Raw genomic sequence first — 20,033 nt, forward strand, 5'->3', positions numbered from 1 at the left:
TTTTCATATAACTATGAGTTTGATGAGGATTTTTCAATACTAACGTGGTGGAAGAATCATGAGAACCAATTTCCGGTATTAGCTAAAATTGCAAGGGACATTTTAGTAGTTCCCGCCTCTACCATTGCTTCTGAGTCCGCTTTCAGTGCCGGTAGAAGAGTGTTGGACGAGAAGAGATCAAGTCTTGCACCGGATGTGGTCAAGATATGTGTTTGCAAAAAGGATTGGGATCAAGCGGTAAAGAGACAACAAGGGAAGAAAAAAGATGACTCGGACGGTGAAGAGGATACTTGGATGACGATGGACACTTCATCGGAATCGGGCACGTCAGCGAACGATCCACAACAAGAAGAAGAATTTGAATAGTTAACAAAATATTTTTGCCATGTATTTTTAGAATTTGTTATGTTTTATATTTTCTTTAAAATGTAAACACCGTTTGTTCTGTTTTTTTTGGAGAGGAGTCCTCTCAAATCAATTGTAACATTTTTTTTAAATTAATAAAATTTATAGAGTTATCGTCCTCTTTTCCCTATTTTATTTTAACACATTATAGTTTTACAAACGTCCATTTTTTTAGATACCTGAATCAAGAAATTGATTTAATTTTCTATTAATTAATTACATCAATTAGTTAATTTATGAAAATAAATTAATCCAAGTTAAAAGAATGTGTACACATAAAAAGAAAAAGATCGGACAAAAAGAAAATAAATTAATCCAAGTTAAAAGAATGGACAGGGAATGAATAAACAAACATTATTCGAATAACTCGCCGATTCGCCGATTCGCACAAGGGGGCAGGCGGCCGCATTATTCATTTTATTCGTTCAATTCGCCATTCGCGAATAACCGCGAATAACTCCATTAACCGCATTATTCGTTCAATTCGCGGAATTCGCGGTCTGTTCACGGTTAATTATTCTCGTTGAACGGCCCGAACCGGCACGGCCCGTACTTCATAACGGTCCGTTCACGAATTTAGCTTTAATCAAACCGGCCCGGATTATATTCGGCCCGGCCCGCACGGCCCGATCGAATGGCCACCTCTAGTGAAGACTCGGGATTTCTGTTGAGAGTGTTAACTAACTCTACTATAAATAAGATCATCACTTTGCTCTCAGTCACAACTACTCTATAATCTTTATTCGACTCTTGTTTTAATCTCTCCTAACTAACACATAACAAAAATGGCGATTAGCTTCTTTCTTCTACTCACCCTCTTATTTGCAGGATCAAGATATTCATCATCCACTGTATTCAGAATCGAAAACAGTTGCAGCTACACAATCTGGCCCGGGACACTTTCAGGAAACGGAGCGCCTCTCGGTAAGGGCGGCTTTGCGTTATCTCCAGGACAGTCTGTGTCACTGACAGCGCCTCCTGGATGGTCAGGCCGCTTCTGGGGCCGTACTCACTGCATATTTGACGCTGCAGGCAGCGGTAAATGTGTTACTGGTGACTGTGCTGGCGGCCTCCAGTGCACGGGTGGGGGCGCCCCTCCCGCTACACTGGTGGAATTCACACTCGCTGGAGGCAACAGCGACAAGGACTTTTACGATGTTAGTTTAGTGGACGGGTATAATGTTGGAATGGGAGTGAGGCCACAGTCTGGGACCGGAGATTGTCAGTATGCGGGGTGTGTGAGAGACTTAAACGAGAATTGTCCAGCGGAATTGCAGGTGGCTAATGGAGACAAGACTGTGGCGTGCAAGAGTGCTTGCCTGGCGTTTAATGCACCGGAGTATTGCTGTACAGGCGATCACGGGACGCCTCAGACGTGTTCGCCAACAAAGTATTCTGCAATGTTTAAGAGTGCTTGTCCCAGTGCATATAGCTATGCTTATGATGATTTGTCCAGTACTTGTACCTGTGCCGGCACCGATTATGTGATCACATTTTGTCCAAGAACATAAAATTGTATTGTCATGGCAACATCATATATTCATGTCAACTACTACTCACTCACTTGGTGACGTAACTATTCTTATGACTCAGACCTCAGTATTTCCTGCTGAAGTTTCATTTTTTTTCATTATTGGGTTGAATATGAGATTAAATTTACTTGACAGAGGATAAAATAATTCATGATTACATAATTAATGTAATATTAATTATGCCCCGTCTAGGTAATAAACAAAATCCATTTAAAGGGGTCCAAAACCCTAAATATTAATTAATTTCGTAATTAATTAATATGGATAAATAAAGCTGATAAGTAGAGTCCAAATAAGGATATCATCCCTTGGAGACTGGCATCCAAAAAATCTCATGGCAGTAGTCTCTAGGAATCAATTTCCTACATTCTAGGACTCCAAAGTCCACTCTGAATCTGAGACTTGTCCAATAGGTCTCCTAACCCTAATTCAATTCAAGACACCCTATGCCTATATAAGGGGTCTCACCTCACAATTTAGAACGACGTTTTTTGACTTGATCATTGGCATACAACAAGTCACATAGGCATTTTGTGAAGGCAAATTGAGTCACGAAGCAGAGAGCAGTCAAACAGAGTCTTGAAGCTCACGAACCCTTACAATAAATACGCCCTAGTTTTCTATCCACAACATTTGGCGTCGTCTGTGGGAAAACAACAACAACCATGGTGAACACACGGAACAGAAACAACGTCCCTGAAGGAATACCGGTTGGGACAACCGAGACAATTTCATCTGCCATTGAGATTCTCCCTCACTCAATTTACTCGCAAGTGACAACGGATCCTTTGAATCCCCGATCTGAATCACAGCCACCCCTAGTCTTAGGGACGAATCCTGAAAATTTGAATTTGAATGCACCTTTGGGAACTCAATCCGCGAGCTTTGAGATGTCAACTATAGTGCATCACACTCCCTTGAATCCCACCTATGGGATGTCGATCTACTCGGAGGCTGGAGGGAGTAGGCCGCCCCTACCGTCTCGATCCCAGCCTGGAGATGACCCTAATTATCTTAGAGGTCTACAACCGCTCAACAATGAAAAAGACGTGTCAGGGTCCTATACTACTGAGGAAAGTGGAGAGTCAACTGACGTGGATGCCCATCATAGGAGTAAAAGAAGGGATAAAGAGCCCATTGGAGGTAGTCGCATTGAGCCCGTGGGAGGCAGGCAACCCGGATTTCAGGAAGTTCAGAGGGTGGCATCTCAGACTTTTGAGGAAAGGATACGTGCCCATGAGGCAGAAATCCTAAGGCTAAGGAGGGACATGAAGAGGAGTCAGGCTAGGCAGCCAACAAGGGCCAACCGAGCTAGAGGAACTAGGAAAACTACCCAGGTCATCGATTTGGAGGAAGCTCCTAGGAGAAAATCAGTGGAGGCCCCTCGGGGAAACCCGTTTGAGTTGCTCCCCCTCGAAGACCCAGACGACCCAACTCCGCCTTTCATAGCAGAAATCATGAACACCCATATCACGAGGAAGTTCAAGATGCCGACTATAAAGGCCTATGATGGAATGGGAGATCCCGCTAATCACGTCAGGACCTTCTCTAATGCACTGTTGTTGAATCCCGTGAATGATGCAATCAAATGTCGGGCTCTCCCATAAACTTTATTAGGCATGGCTCAAATGTGGTACAACCGTTTGCCTCTAAACTCAATTGGGTCCTTCAGAGATTTAAGTTAAGCTTTCATCAAGCAATTAATCAGCGGGAAGGTGCATGAAAAAAGCTCCACTTCTCTCATGAGTATAGTACAAGGGGCAAAGGGGTCTTTTAGGACTACTTGAATCGATTCAACAAGGTGGTCTTGAAAGTCCCAGATCTTGATGACAAGGTAGCTATGATAGCGTTACAACAAGGAACCGAGGATAAATTCTTCAAGATGTCTTTGGCCAAGCGACCACCAGAAAATATGTTGCAGCTCTAGAGTAGAGCAGGAAAATATATTCAGGTGGAGGAGAGCATGAGAAAGACGGTGATAAACAATGAGCCCGTTGGTGGGAAGAAGAGGAAAATATATTAGGAATACAATGCTAAGGACAAGTATCCTAGGGTTGAAAAAGACGTTGACTCAACCCCGAAGAAGGGAGGACCTGGACAAAAGTTTACTGCGTATGCTAGGTTGAATGCTCCTAGGAGCCAGATCTTGATGGAAATTGAGAAAGATGGGGATGTTCGTTGGCCTAAACCCCTGAAGGCTGATTCTGCAAAGCTAGATAAAAGCAAATATTGTAGGTTTCACAAAGATGTTGGTCATGACACCGATGAATGTTGAAGGATGAAATTGAATTTCTTATCCGAAAAGGGAGATTGAGTTAGTATACTGGAGATGGAGAAAGAGGAGAAAGAGACAATAATGGAATAAGGAACTTTGATGATCGTAGGAGGGATCAAGATGATCAGGGACGAAATCCCTAACCCCGAGGATCAGTGATAAACATAATTTTTGGGGGACCAACTGTTGTTGGTTCATCTAAAAACTTAAGAAAAGCTTATGCTAGAAAAGTCATGCATATAATGGGGGAAGCTCCGAAAAGGGCTTGGGACATGAGTAGCAATGGTTTTTGATGATTTTGACTTGGAAGGGGTCAAGTTTCCCCATAACGATCCCCCAGTCATAACACCCATAACAGGGAATAGCCCGGTGAAGAGAGTCCTGGTAGACAATGGAGTGTCGGTAGACATCTTACTATATGATACTTTTATAAGAATGGGTTACAATGATTCCCAATTAACCCCAACTGATATAAAGATATCTGGTTTCGCTGGAGTTGAGTGCCCCGCTGAAGGGATAATTAAGCTGCCTCTAACAATGGGGCATGAGCCAAGACAGGCCATGTCAGTCGAGAAAATTATATCATGTCAGATTGTCATTCTCAAAGACTATTATATAGAGAAGTTATTTGTGTTATTTGTCATTTGATATCTACAATATTAAAGTGCATAAATGAATTAGTATGCAGATGATCATTAAATTATGTTCAAGTGATTATTCATATATATTCACAATATATATCTCCCACTATTTTACCAAATAAATAGACCTAATTATTAATTCAGAAAGAATATCTTTTATACCCTTTCTAGTGAGCCCGGATCCATATTTCACCATGTGTTAGGTCAGCTTTAGTTTTTCTCCTAAAACATGATTATTTAGGTAGACAACATTTGTCAATTATATCAACTATATAACTCTTGGATAGCTTGGTGGAATAACATTTGTTCATATTTATATAATAAATCTCGTCAAACTCTATGCTTCTAAGTTCACAATCCTATTGTGGTAACTTAGTTAAGTCAAATGCAATAGTCAAAAAGTATCAATATACTTCAAAACATCTCCCACGATAGATAGGAGTACTTCGCTTTGGCGAACCCACTCTTTATCGATCTAGGGGTTAACGCATTGGACTCATTGGAAGGCATCTGATCAACTTAATATTAACTTTAGGGTTTTGTTAATTTTAAAACGATCATGATCCCATCATAAAGAGTATTCTAAGTTTTTCCTTGAATAAAATACTTCAAATCCACATTCGTCAATGGTTTGATTTTCAGGTAGTGAGGGAGTCACAATGGTCTCGCTTAAAACCCACAACCTTACAAGTTCAATGAACTTGCTTTTGACAAAGTCGCCCCATGTCAGAAATAAAGAAAATTTGTATTTTATTCCGTGTTTTATAAACACGAGAATCTCATAATCGTTTGTTCATTTTAAAATCTTGAGTCGTTACAGATTTTATCTTGTTTCATAAGCATGGCAAGGGTGTCGTATCTAATACATGCATCCTTAATCTAATCAAGCATGCATCTTTAAAAACTACTCTACACATATATTCATCATATGCGCTTATATATGTGAATTACAATAAAATAAACGTGGTTGGTTATGGTTTCATCTTATGTGATCTTTATCAAGCTAATCATAAAGATCTAGGTCAATCTAAGGTAGTAAATTAAATACAAGCTAACTATTACATTTCTTCTTTCTTGACTTGTGTCTTCCTTGTATTGCTTCATTGGATGGTCTCTGTGGAAATGCTCTTCCTTGATCTTTAAGTCTTCATGTACATTACATTAATAAAATATAAATGATCATCTAATGAACTTACAAGAAGAACTCGAGTAAATTCGAGGTTTAATAATTACATGATCAAACGACATGCAAGCCGTATTTAAAAAACCAAAACCATTAACCTAAGGTCATAGGCCATAACCATCCACCATGCTCAATTAATACTTAAGAACATGTTAAAACACATAATCTGATCTTAACATATCATACCCATCATGATTTAATCATAAAAATAAAATATGACAAAAATCAGAAAAATCATAATCAAATTCTGAAAATATTAAATCGTTGTTTAGAGGCGGTAAATGACGTTCAACGTTTTATAGACGAGTCTTACAGACGTTTAAATGACGTTAAACGTCTTTCAGACGCTCGATTCCCTATCGAATAGGGTATTCGTTCGCGAAAATCCGACACCAGACCCAGATTTCAGAGAATCTGCAGTACCTGATTCAGAATCCGTATCTAATACAATTCTCATAATAAGAACAAATATAAATCATGTATATATCAGTATACATACAGATTATATAATCATCAAATAATTATACAACTCACAAGAATATCATATATTCAAACCATACATATACAAACATATTATATCAACATCAAAACATGTCACATCATGTACATGTTTGTATATCAAAAACGGTTAAACACATAAACGAATTAAACACTTTCGCAAGTAGCTCTGATGCCATTGAAGGGTTTCTAGCACATAAACACAACGGAAACAATGTAAAATTAAATTAAAACCAGAATAAAATCGAAACCATACGCAGGATCCATGCGAAAATAGATATTTAATTCGTAGTAAGAATCTTTAGCTTATAGAAGCTTAAAGAGTTCATTAATGGAGAATTAATGAAGTTCCAAAACTTGTTGAATCACCACGTATCCCGCTCTCGTGATCTACGATCCACGGTATCCACACGAACGCTTTTCTTGAAGGATTGTTGTTTACTAACACCCAAAAAATCCATCTCTACCTCTCTTCCTCTTTCTCCTTGAACGTCTAGGGTTTTATAAACCATATATATTTATATATCAATCAGCCCTCAAAGAGTTTATATAAAGAGAAGAATGAGTTTTCTAATTATAATCTACTTATAATACTAATCTTAAATCCCAATTTATTATTTAATTAAATCACACTTAATTAATTAATAACTCATTTCAGAATTAGTTTAAGTAATTTCTCTATTTTATTTATTTAATTAATTAAGTTATACTTAATTAATATCATAAATAAATAAATTACTTATTTAATTTAAATTATTTCTCCTTCAAGCTTTCTTTATGTGTGACTCTATAGGTTATTAATTATAACATTGTCAATAATTTTAATCTCATATTAAAATTATAAACAATGAGGGGCATCTAGTAATACATCATTGCTACCCAAATAATAATAATTAAATTGGTGATTCGATTAAACCTTTCATGATAATGTACAATGTAATATAATCTCTTTAACCAAAAATTATAGATTAAACTAGAGTCATGTAATGTGTCATCTTCATCATAGTTTAGTTCAAGTTTCCTTGATAAATGATTAGACTATCATATCAAATCAACATTTGAGCGTGACCACGCATTTCATAGTCTATCTCACACAAGAGGCCAATAATATCACTCACAAAATAAGATGATTAAATCTCATCTAGATCATTCATATTTCTCATACGATTCATAATATATCCAAAATACACTTTTATCATTACCTGGTCAAAGGTAACTTTTAATGTAATCAAAGTACATTATTTCTCATATAAAAATATAATGATTTCAAGTCTGAGAACCATTACATCATTATCACAGTGAGAATTACTTATGACATAATAGACATGTAGAATCTCAAATTGGGTCTGTCCAGCACCACGTACATTTACATCTACCTGTATTTTTGACTTTAGTATCACTATACCTATGATCAATGAGATGTGATCATCAGTCAAAAAACACACCAGTCTCGATGCATTATTATTGTCCCTTAATAATAATACTCGACTAGGGACCTTTAGGAATATTAATACTATTCTAATAATCTCATTTCTTAGTCACATACTTAGAGATATAGAATTCATATCATATTCCAAGGACATTTATTAATCTAACATTTATATCACAGTAAATTAAGACATAATAAATTATAAAGAGAACGATTTATAGAACATAAACATTAATAATCCATATGTCTTAAATTAAAATATTATAGTTTGTCTAACAATTAATTATATCTAAAATTTGTGCATATCATACTCGCAGTGCCTAATCTCTATTTTGTTCACCCTGTCCATGTACTGCATTTTAAGATGTTTAGACTCATATTGTAATGTTTTTGGTAAAAGCAAGAGGTTGTGACACTGGCAGCTCCACATTTTGCTTTAGTAACACAATCCAGAACACCCAGGGGTGTATATTTTATGCTGGAATAATCACCTGCATTAACATCATCACCTGTGTTAGCATTATAACCCACATTATCATCACCACCCACTGTCACCGCCCAACAACAAGAACACAATGCTCTGTGTAGTAGCTTAGTGGTCATATTTTTTGCAAGTACTCTTAAAAAGGCACCTGTCACTTGTACCGCACATGGCTAGGGTTAAATTTTAATGAGTGATCAACATTTGTTATATATGTTATATAGTAATTTTAAACTGGTTAATTTTTTAAAAACCGAATTAGTTGGGTTGGGTCATTTTAAAGCACTCACCCAGTCGACCCAACCTTTGTGTAATTTCAGAGTATTCAGTTTTCATTATCCTTCAAATCCGCTTATTGTAATTTATAAAATCAAACACATGTATCTCCATTTTGTATTTGTTTCATTCTTTAGGCTTGGCTTATTTCAAATTTCTAACATACTAACATTCTCTTTCTATGGAAAAACAAATTATAGCATACCAGTGTTTAGATATATTGATATTTTAAATATAAAGAATCTTCTCAAATATCATAGATTCAAAATTTTAAGACACTTCTCCGGAAAGATTCCGCCGTGTTACAAATATTAATATAACTCCATCTTGTGACCATGTTTAAAGAATATACATATAATTTGTTAAGAAAGGTTAGTGATTAAATTGCTAGATTGGGCTTTTATGCATTTATGGGGATAGTTCCATGATTCCATAATTTCTATTTTTTCACTTTATGGCTCAAGATCCTGTAGATTTGGCTGCTCAGGGCTGCTGCTTATATTATTTAACTCACCTCACTTTCTTAATAGCTAAGGCATAAGACTTTACTGAAACAAACCTGCGAACTGTCATCATAATAGAATATATTTGCATGTCTTTTGCACTCATATGTATGTGAGAATATGCACATATTTATATGTATACAAGCATAACAAGAAACTTAAGATTTATCGACAAGTCTAATATATACTAGGGGTCCTCACTCAAACTATCACTTTCTACTAATTATTATTATTGCATCCTTTGTAATTCAAACTATTGAATACTGCTAAGACAAAATGAAATTGTGTACTTTTTTATGTCTGGAGAGATGTCAAATACATATCAACTTAGATCAATCAGTAGAAAAATTAATGGAGTCTAAAAATAAAAATTATTGTTGTAAATCACATTGATGATGTGTACTTTCCTGAGCTAAGATTAATGTACATTCTGCAAGCTATACGAATTCAGTAAATAACATATATGTCTTAGCTAAAATAAACTAAATGGAATGACATACCACATATTATTTGATAGACAAAAATAGAGGTAAATAGCAGAAAACCCATAAAATATATTGGACCAAGTGGAAGTACATCAACAAAAGGTTGGAGTTCCACTTGTAACAATCCTAAAAAAACTCAAGCAACTAAGAGTGATAGACAAATAAAGAATTATTTAATACTACAATTTTGTTGTAAAATAATATAAGGCCATATTGAATTTGCAACAACACCATCGTTTACCAACTGACATGACATGACGAGGTATAATCTTTTCCATAAATTAGGTTTGACCAGAGTAATTCAAAACTAGTAAACATAATAAACATTAGAAATGTAGTTCACGTGAACACTTGCTAAATAATGAATACAAAATAAAGGCAAAACAAATAGACTATGGTATTTACTATGCATTAAACATCATATATGTGATTCTTCACTTTATATAAACAAATACTTCTGACATTCGGCAAAGAGAAGAAACCATATGTGGTCATTTACTTAAAAAACATGATCGAGTAACTAATCAAAAAATCAACTAATTCGTAAATCATCGAGCTCAAAACATTTCGATTAACTAAAATACAACACGAAAACAATACCAAATCAGTAAATAATTATACCTCCTCAGTCCTCTCCCCTATGATCAGCATTACCACTAAAGCCTAGAAAATCATCATTTAAGCAGCAATTAAGCTTAACACCACCCTTCTTAAACTCTCCACAACTAAACAAAACTCATATCGTATTAATCAACAAGCTACAATATCAAACCTCTAATAAACCTACAATACAAACATATATGTGCTACCTACAATACAAACATATATGTGTGTGTTCTCCTCAACTAATCAAAACTCATGTTGTATTAATCAACAAGCTACAACATCAAACCTCTAATAAACCTATAATACAAAAATATATGTGTGCTACCTACAACACAAACATATATGTGCGCGTGCATGTATATATGTGTGTATGTAAAAGATTAGGAATATAAGATAAAGTGTTGATTGGAACAATATAATTAAGAAAATATGTATAATGGTCTATTACTGTGAGGAGATTATATAGTATTACTTATTCCCAACAAAAAACGAGAATATATCAAGATAGGTAAACATGACCAAAGTATCCCAAGTAAAAGAGTATTAAATCTGGTAAATTCCAATAATCATATGTGAGAATATATATCTACATATGGGTATATTTGCATAAATTATACAAGCCCTCCAATTCAAGCTTTAGTGATATAACCCAAATCATGGAAATAACAACCAAAGAAAATTTGTACAAATGAAAGTATTATTTAGAAGACCTCTAGAGACATTGTTTAGACATGTCTCAAAGGGGAAAAATAAAATTTGAAGACAACCTAATACTATATCTACTGCATGCTAAGTATGTAAAACAGAGTTAAAAGAAAGTAATTCCACTTTGTAGATATCAGAGGTTTAAGTATGTAGAAATAACTCAAGTCAAAAGATGAAGATGGTTATCCACTCAAATTTAATCCTTTCACTTTAAAATATCAAGAAAGATCACATATCTCACAACTCAACCGCCCAAAACTGACCTTTTCACCCGCAACTTCAAAATGTACAATATTTATAGGAAATTAGCACACTTAGCTTTATAATTTTATGGTGGATCTAAGTCTAGATACAAATGATGGCTTATCAAATGATAAACACAATTACATTTATAAATTTACTTTAGATATGTTGATCCTGGTCAAATAGCTCAAGAAACATGATATCCAGAAGTACCATGAACTATTTCACATCCCTGAAATATTTTAGCCTCATGTCATGCGGCCTCTTCAAAGAGTTTTGATTTCAACATATCATGATTCGACTTTGCAATGTTTACGGTCCTTAATATCAGTTTATTTTTTTAGTTGACACAACCTCCTAATATTTTTCCTAGAATCTAACTCAACTCTAAACCATATTTCAAGTAAACAGATGCAAACGGAATAGTCAAATGTCAAGTCCAAGAACTATTATTTACTTTATGCAATAACATAATTGACATAAGATTAAAAAAACTTTAAATTTTGTATTATCAAGTACCTAAATCTCTATGAAAGCCTAACTCTTTTTCAGGAAATAGGTATGTATGTCTTTTGAACATTTGATTGATGCCTAGCCAAAATTTGATTGCAAAAAGATTACTGCGAGTAAGCTTAAAACCTTAATGTCAGAGTTGTTGATGGAATATTCTTTCCGCGGTTAATCCTTAAGCCTGCAAACACATAAAATTCAACGATAAGCCGTTATAGTGTTGAAAGTAAGATGTTAGTCTCTAAAATATATGGACGCATAATATGTTTTCACACAAAATATAATTTTAGAAATATAAACCTTTTTGCTCTCTGAGGAGTGTGATGCAAAATCCATAGCAAGAGCTTGTAGTATATCAGGGTGTGATAAATCAGATCCTCAAATAATCATTTAGGTGATTTCCAAAATATTATTTGTTTCACATCATCATCCGGTAAGCAACCTCCCAATTGTTGCATTCCAAGCATAGTTGTTGCCCAAATAATCGTAATTGACAATGAGGTGCCCCTGAGTCTCTATAACACAAAACTTGTTTATGGTTCATCATGGGGATTCTTTTATTCGCATCATAAACGGATCTAGAAAGGTGAACATCTCACCTAAAAGGAGATCCAAGCAAATCGGGGTAAAAAAAATAGGAGTCAATGGGAATTATGAGAAGATGGAGTAATTTATAAACCATCTGCGACCTGCAACTCATGTTGAATCGAAAAAAGATATAATAAAAGATGCATCCTCTATTGTGGTTGAAAAAATGCAGGTTTTGGACCAGTAGGAGCAGATACAGTAGAATATTACGAAATGTTGGCTTTCAATTCAAAATTAGTTACCGTCAGATAAATAACCAAATTTACATCAACTTTATCATCCTAAATATATTACGGATAAATAAGAAAGGAAACAAAACCCATCAAACGAGAAATTATTACATATCCTAAAGTTTGATCATTTTAATTGTACACTAAAAATTCAGAAAAAAATAGGATACTAAAAATAAAGTTGAATCTAAATTTCAAATATTGAGGTAATATTGGCCAAGTGTGTGCTTTAGTAATTGTTTTGGCTACATTTACGTTTATAGCTAATAGGATGCTAAAAAATAGAGTTGAAAAGCATTATAATATATCGAAAACAAAATGATTTTTTCTAGATTATGCTTGCATACCTTATTGACAACATAATAAGTTTTTTCAGACAATTTTTACTTTGTTTCATTGGAAAAAGTGATTTTTTCCATAAAACTCTAGGACTTTCACATGACAATAGTAATTGTATTTGTCCATTATTGGGTCTGATATAATAACTTCATAGATCATGCCGTATATGGCCTTTATTAATTTTATTGGCCCATGTGAATTAAGTTAAATTAAAGCTAACTCGGAAAGATGAAAATACATGAAATATATACAGTCAGTTCATTACATACACTTATATGCGAAGAGATATGTGGGGTTCAACCAGAACCCCAAAAACTTTTAAGAAATATCTAATTGATAATATCGTATTAGCAAAAAAGCAATAAACTGAAAACATCAACGAAATCTTGCAGTTATAGAATATATATATATATATTTTTCTTTTTAATGAAAACATCACATATTAATAGTCATACACAATATAAATTATGATTCATCAAGAAACCAGTCAAACTAAGTGCTCAATTTGGAGCTGAATAGGGATGATCAATCAAACATTTGAACCATATTCTTTATCAGCGGATAAATTTTTCTCCTATGGCCTAGTTCAGCCTCTTCACTCTTCCACTTGAGAAAAATCTTGTCCTACTTTAGAACCAACTTCATTAATTCATTTAAATAGAATCTCAAAAACAATCGATTACCTTCATTAAATGGTATCTCAAAACAATTGATCACTTTGATGATTTTGAGCGACATCTTGTTCTTTTCTTTTCCTTTTCCTTACAAAAAGAGATTTAAACAATGTAATAACTGATTTGAACAAAAAAAATATGAAGTGCAATAACATAAGAAATATTAACCTCCTTTGATTTAAGATCCTCTCCAACGGTGAGAAATACATTATTTTCTGAAAGAGTTTCATGCACGCACAACAGAAAATTTTGAATGATTTTATTCATTTCCATGTCAATTTCCTCATGAGTTAGAGCATCTTCAATGGTGTTGGCTATAATTGGTTGGCTAAATTGGATATGTAGGACAATATATAAAATTTGTTGAACCTGTAAGACATTGTGCGTCGATGGTATTGGTTATATTGATTAGCTATATTTTAAAAATAATATGTTATTAAAATTTATGTTGTTATAAATAGAATATATTACTTCAATATGGTATTAAATGATTAGATTTTTTTTACAGATTTCTTACCGGTCTGTAGTGGTTCAACAAATATAGCCAACATCAAGAGTTTGGCTATATTTAAACAAGGGGAATGTACCATTGGAATTGGATTTTTTTACATAATCTCTATATTTTTTTTATAGTATGTATTAATGATTTTTAGCTAAGAGTTCTATATGGTTGGAGATGCTCTTAGGGAGCCTTGTGCAACAACAAACAATTACACAATTTACGATATTACCTAAAGACAATAATGAAATTAACCAACAAATTATTTAAAGATCTTACTCTCGTTACATGCACAACTACATTTTTGTAAAATTCAAGAAATGACAATGCACTATCATCATAATAAGGCTTTTAATCTTTTACTTCATTTCCTTCCACATTTACTTCATCTTTCTCTTCCAAAAGCACCGACTCTTCAATCCTATTTTCATCTTCACCATTTTTCATTTTCTCTTCCGAGTTTTCTTGTTTATTTTTCTTGAAATTGAGTACATCCAATAAAGCTTCGTGTTTTACATTAGCTACCCAATGTGTATTACTAATCCCAAGTCTCTGCATATTATACTGTATAGCTTGACTGAGATCTCTCTGAAAACCTCAAATGAATGATTTAGAAGAGGAATTTACTCTTTCATGTGCAAGTTTTTGCAAATATACACATTTATGAGGTTGAAAAGAATAATGGATGCGTCAAAAAAAGTAAGATGCCACCTACGAAGAATAAGAAACAAAAATCAATATATATGCTAAAACAAACATTACAATAAATATAGGAACAACACAAACAATCCTATAAATCACATACCTCTTGTTTTTTATCATCAAATTAAGAAGATGCTCAAGCACCACGGGAATAGGAATTGATTTGAAAATCTCCCGCCTCACCATGTTGTGAAAGGTGACAATATAATCCAATGTAGGTGGTCTCATCAGTCTCACTAAACTTAGCTTTGCTCGCCCGTTAACAATAAAGATATTGTTAATAGTTAATTCAGCAGCTAATGAACCTTTGGATTGGTTGTGCACATGCATCGCTCCATTTATCACATCTCTATGAATATAAAATATAACAAAATTAGCAAAAATAAGACTTAATGCAAAGAAATATACTTTTAGGAATATGATTTGATGCAGGTGGGATGCTAACAGTGTGACGCTCTCCAAACCCGGGTCAGAAGTTCGGTGTTCACAACATACACCCAATATATAAACCTGTATATAAAATATTTTATGCATTGACCCTTCTTTACACAACCATGGATCGCAACAGGTTAAAGTATGAAAACAAGCCACAACCTTAACTTTTATTACATCATACCAAATCCCAACTAGTTCAACTTATAATTGATAATGATATCATTCTTACAATCTTGCATAACTCATCTACAATATAAAGCTCCTGCTAGCTCAATCCAACTTAACCTGGAATCCTAGCTCGCACACTGGACTAGGAATCCTCATTACCAACAATTTCCTTTTCAACTGTTGAAAACATAAAAAGGTTTGCAAGAGTGAGCTAACTAGCTCAGCAAGTCATAATAGCAATAACTGAGGTTAAACAATGACCAATTAAAATGATTCAGAAGAATCAAGTTTTTGGATAAGCAATGATTAGAATTGGATATTCACTTTTCATTTTAAAAACCAAGGTTAGGCTGTTGATCAGTCACGCACTAACCCCGAGCAAGGCTCCCAGATCTGCTCTATATACTGGATCCAAGGCACACATTGGCCTAATATGACCACGAATCTGGTCTGACCATGAATCTGGTCCACATTTATAAAACCATCTGATTCTAAAATAATTCAATATGATAACCATTATAATTCAATAAAAACAAAATCATGATTAACATTAATAAAATATTTATCTCAGAGCATGAAACATTTCACAGGTATCACCAGGGTGTATCAAGGTGTAAATATGAAGAATGGCTTCAAGCCTGATGAAAATCAAGTATATGAAGAACAATGGTTCAATTATAATATAGGGTATAGATATTTGATGTGATCGGGTATTCCAGGGTGTATAAATTTCTGTATGCTCAAGAAATTCTGTTGAAATACTTGGTTCATAGTGTGTATGTATTTGTGGATTAGTATTGTATTTATATGGTTTAATATCTGGGAAATCAACCGTTGGTGGTTCACAAGAAATAAAGCTTACGGCTCAAGTTCAATGATACGATCAGGGTTCAAGGTTGAATAGTTTAAAGCGTTTGTAATATAAAACATGATTTATTTTGAATACTAGCAACATGTTATGAGAAAGTTCGAAATTTTTTGCAATATATCTTGAAGAAAGTTCAGAAGTACTTGCCTTATCACAGAAGATTTCCAATTTACTTGTACTCATCTAACAGTTTTACTCATCAATCACTTTCCTTCTTCTTCTATGACTTGCTTATATTCATCAATCACTTGCCTTTTCTTTCTACGCTTCAATTCTATTTACGGATCACTAGTTTTCTTTTTCTATGCCTCTCTTACTCTTCTAGGCATCACAAATATCTTATCAATACTTAATCTCATAACATTCTAATCGTCACATAGACGTCATAAGCTTTTATCTACCCTTCATTTTACCCAAATCCGATTTCCGGATTGAAAGTTACAGCAAAAACCATCAAACAATAACCATATAGGCATATAACACATAAATCAGATAGCACGTAGCACATAGCACGCAAGATATTCGATCAAAATAACTTTTCAAAGAAGATTCGGGGTCAAAATGATTTTTCAGGTTTTTAATACAAATTTTTGAACATTTTTCGGAATTAAAACGGGACTCCAAATTATTTTATAATTAAATAATAGAGTTCGAACACCCGAATCTGAATTTAGAATAATTTTATAATAATTATAGAGCCTTGATAATAATTTAAAATAATATTTTAAAGCTCAAAAGTATTTTTCGGAATTTTTAAATCCAATAAGTAATTAAATCTAATTAAATAATTAATTAAAATTAATTAATAACTTATTAAATTAATTAATAAATTAATATTTAAATTAATTGACTAAATAAATAATTAATTATCAACTAGAATTAATTAACTAATTAATTAAGATTTATATTGAAATTAAAAAATAATTTTCAGAAAATAATTAATAATTTTTTTGAATTTTCAAAATAATAACAATCAATTTTTGAAAATTTTATTAAAATAAAATGTGATTTCTGAAAATTAGTAAACAGAAATATTATTTTTGTTAATTTCTGGAAATATAGGGACTGAAACATAAATTTTGTAAAAGTAGGAGGGCCAAACCACTGTCTTCTCCGGCGACACCGTCGGCCGGCTCGAACCTACCCAGAATACTACGAAATTGTGCAGAACTCAAGAATAAGTCACAAGGAACACAGTCATGCATCTTTTTCACTCAAATCACCGCCAATCGCCGGGAAAAGCTGTCGGAAACCGACGAACTCAAGTTTTCCGGCGAGGCTTTGATTAGAACAGTTTGTGAATCGTTTGTTAACTTCAAATATACCAATCGATTTGTTTTTACACGATCTACAATATGGTGTAATCAATTTTGACTAATAACCCTTGAATAAAAAAACGCCCAAATTTTAATTAAGAACATTCAAAGCCATAAACCCTAATTTTAAAATCCGATAATCAAACATCAATTTGTATATGTTATTGAACTCCAAATTAGTCATATAATATACCAAAATGACCAGGAAGAAAAGATCTACATGATTCTAGAATCAAATCATATCAACAACATCAAGAACAAATTTTTATAATTTAATCTTTAAATAATTCGAAATAAAACAATTAAATAAGAAAAATACATTGATTTCTGCACAAAAATAGATGGTTGATTCAGAAAGAGTTTTTCGAGAGTTTCGATTTGATATATTGCACGCTTGAATCGGAGTTCGATAACGCCTTCGTTCGTGCGTTTGATTTTCAAGAACGTAACGTTTTTAGGGTTTTTCTCTGTAAATTCTATATTGTTACTGATTGATTATGATTTTACGAATAAAATGAAATAATAAAAGGACTATATATATTTATGGAATATTGGTTCGTGTTGGATCGTGTTGGATCGATAAATTAGTTACTTAGCCTCTAAGTAACTGCAAAAACGATCTAATTTGATACCCATATTGGATAATTATCCAAACCGAGTACGAAAATAATGTAATATTATCTCGTCTCTCGAGAATACGGGTTTTGTTGCTTTATCGAAGTGATTATCATATCGAAAATTTTGCGCCGGGATGCGCACGGGTCAAACCGTAATCCGGATCGAAAAAGTCAAAATACGGAAAATGTCCAGAATTATCAGATTAGGTTAGGAAGGAGTTTTCGAAAGAGTTTCGGGTTGTAAAAACGTAAAACGGTTGAGGTTGGACGATTTCTGGCTTTATAAAATAGTTTTGTAATTATTCAGAAAATAACTAATAAATTCATAAATCATTTATAAAACATATAACGATCCAAAAATTACCAGAAAAATATCACAATCATCTATATTTTATTCTGGACATAATAAAATTAACATACTCACATTTTATCATATATAAACATCCAAATATTATTATCAATCATCGGATAATTCACCAAAATCACATAATAATCACATAATAATTATTTATTGATAAAAATAATTACACGCTATGTCCCGGATATTACAAACAGCATTGAATTTAATTGTTAATTTTCATAGAGATAACTACGGGGAAAAAGTGTAAAAGGTAACTGCAACTATTAGTAATTAAGATAAAAAAAAAATTAATAGAGCTGACTTTATAAAATTAATGTAGCTATGTTTAACTACAATATTTCTATCCAAACAATGCTAATTTATTATTCATATCTTTTACAAATTTTGTAATAAAAGAAACAGTTTTTGAAATTATCAAAGATAATTTATTTTAAAAATCAATAAAAATAAGTTTTTAAGTGTTATATATTATCTAAATCTGGTAAATTACGGCCTACAAACAATGTATATATTGTAATCTTATAAATTTCAAATCAGTTTGTAATTTTTTAATTACACAACTTTCTTGAACAATTTAGCATTTTCATCTTTGATTTTAAAAAATCAATTACCTATATCAATATTTCACTTCATCAATGAAAACTTTTTCAATCTATTACATCATCATTATAACCCGCTATCTTATTTTTGACGTATCCTATTTCTAGGTTTATTTCAATAATTAAACAAAAATATTTTTACAATCAAAGTTATTATATTAAATTACTTAGCTATCAAAAAAATCCTATTATGTTTATTAACAAGAGACAGAGACAAATTATTTTACAGAAGCCGCACGGAGCGGGCAGTTTTCCTAGTTGTTAATATATAATTAAGCGCCAAATGAACTTTAGGATTGGTTGTGCACATGTATCGCTCCATTTATTCTATCTTAATAGATATGAAATATAACAAAATTAGCAACAATAAGAATATAGCGCTACCATTGACAAATAATAGAAGAAACTGCAATAAATACACTTGAAAAAACAAAACCCCGAAAGACTAAACTCACTTGAAATGTTTGATTGATCATCCCTATTCAGCTCCGAATTGAGCACTTAGTTTGATTGGTTGCTTCATAAATCATAATTTATATTATGTATAACTATTAATATGTGATGTTTTCATTAGAAAACAAAATATATGTTCTATAATTGTATGATTTCGTTGATGTTTTTAGTTTATTGCTTTTTTGCTAATACGATATTATCAATTAGATATTGCTTAGAAGTTTTTTGGGGTTCTGGTTGAACCCTCCATATATTCGCATATAAGTGTATGTAATGAACTGACTGTATACATTTCCTGTATTTTCATCTTTCTGAGTTAGCTTCAATTTAACTTAATTTACATGGACCAATAAAATTAATAAAGTCCATATATGGCATGACCTATTAAGTTATTATATTAGATCCAATAATG

At 32.9% G+C, this 20,033-nt stretch overlaps 1 protein-coding gene across 1 annotated transcript; it reads left to right on the forward strand.

The window, feature by feature from the left end:
- Nucleotides 1-1,119: 1,119 nt before the first annotated feature.
- On the forward strand, nucleotides 1,120-2,019 carry LOC141696763 (pathogenesis-related thaumatin-like protein 3.5). The gene has a single exon (XM_074500890.1). It carries the CDS (start codon nucleotides 1,191-1,193, stop codon nucleotides 1,914-1,916), a length of 726 nt encoding a protein of 241 aa, XP_074356991.1. The 5' UTR covers nucleotides 1,120-1,190; the 3' UTR covers nucleotides 1,917-2,019.
- Nucleotides 2,020-20,033: the final 18,014 nt, after the last annotated feature.

The sequence above is a fragment of the Apium graveolens genome, chromosome 11, assembly GCF_009905375.1.
Source record: "Apium graveolens cultivar Ventura chromosome 11, ASM990537v1, whole genome shotgun sequence".
Classification (NCBI taxonomy): Eukaryota; Viridiplantae; Streptophyta; class Magnoliopsida; order Apiales; family Apiaceae; genus Apium; species Apium graveolens.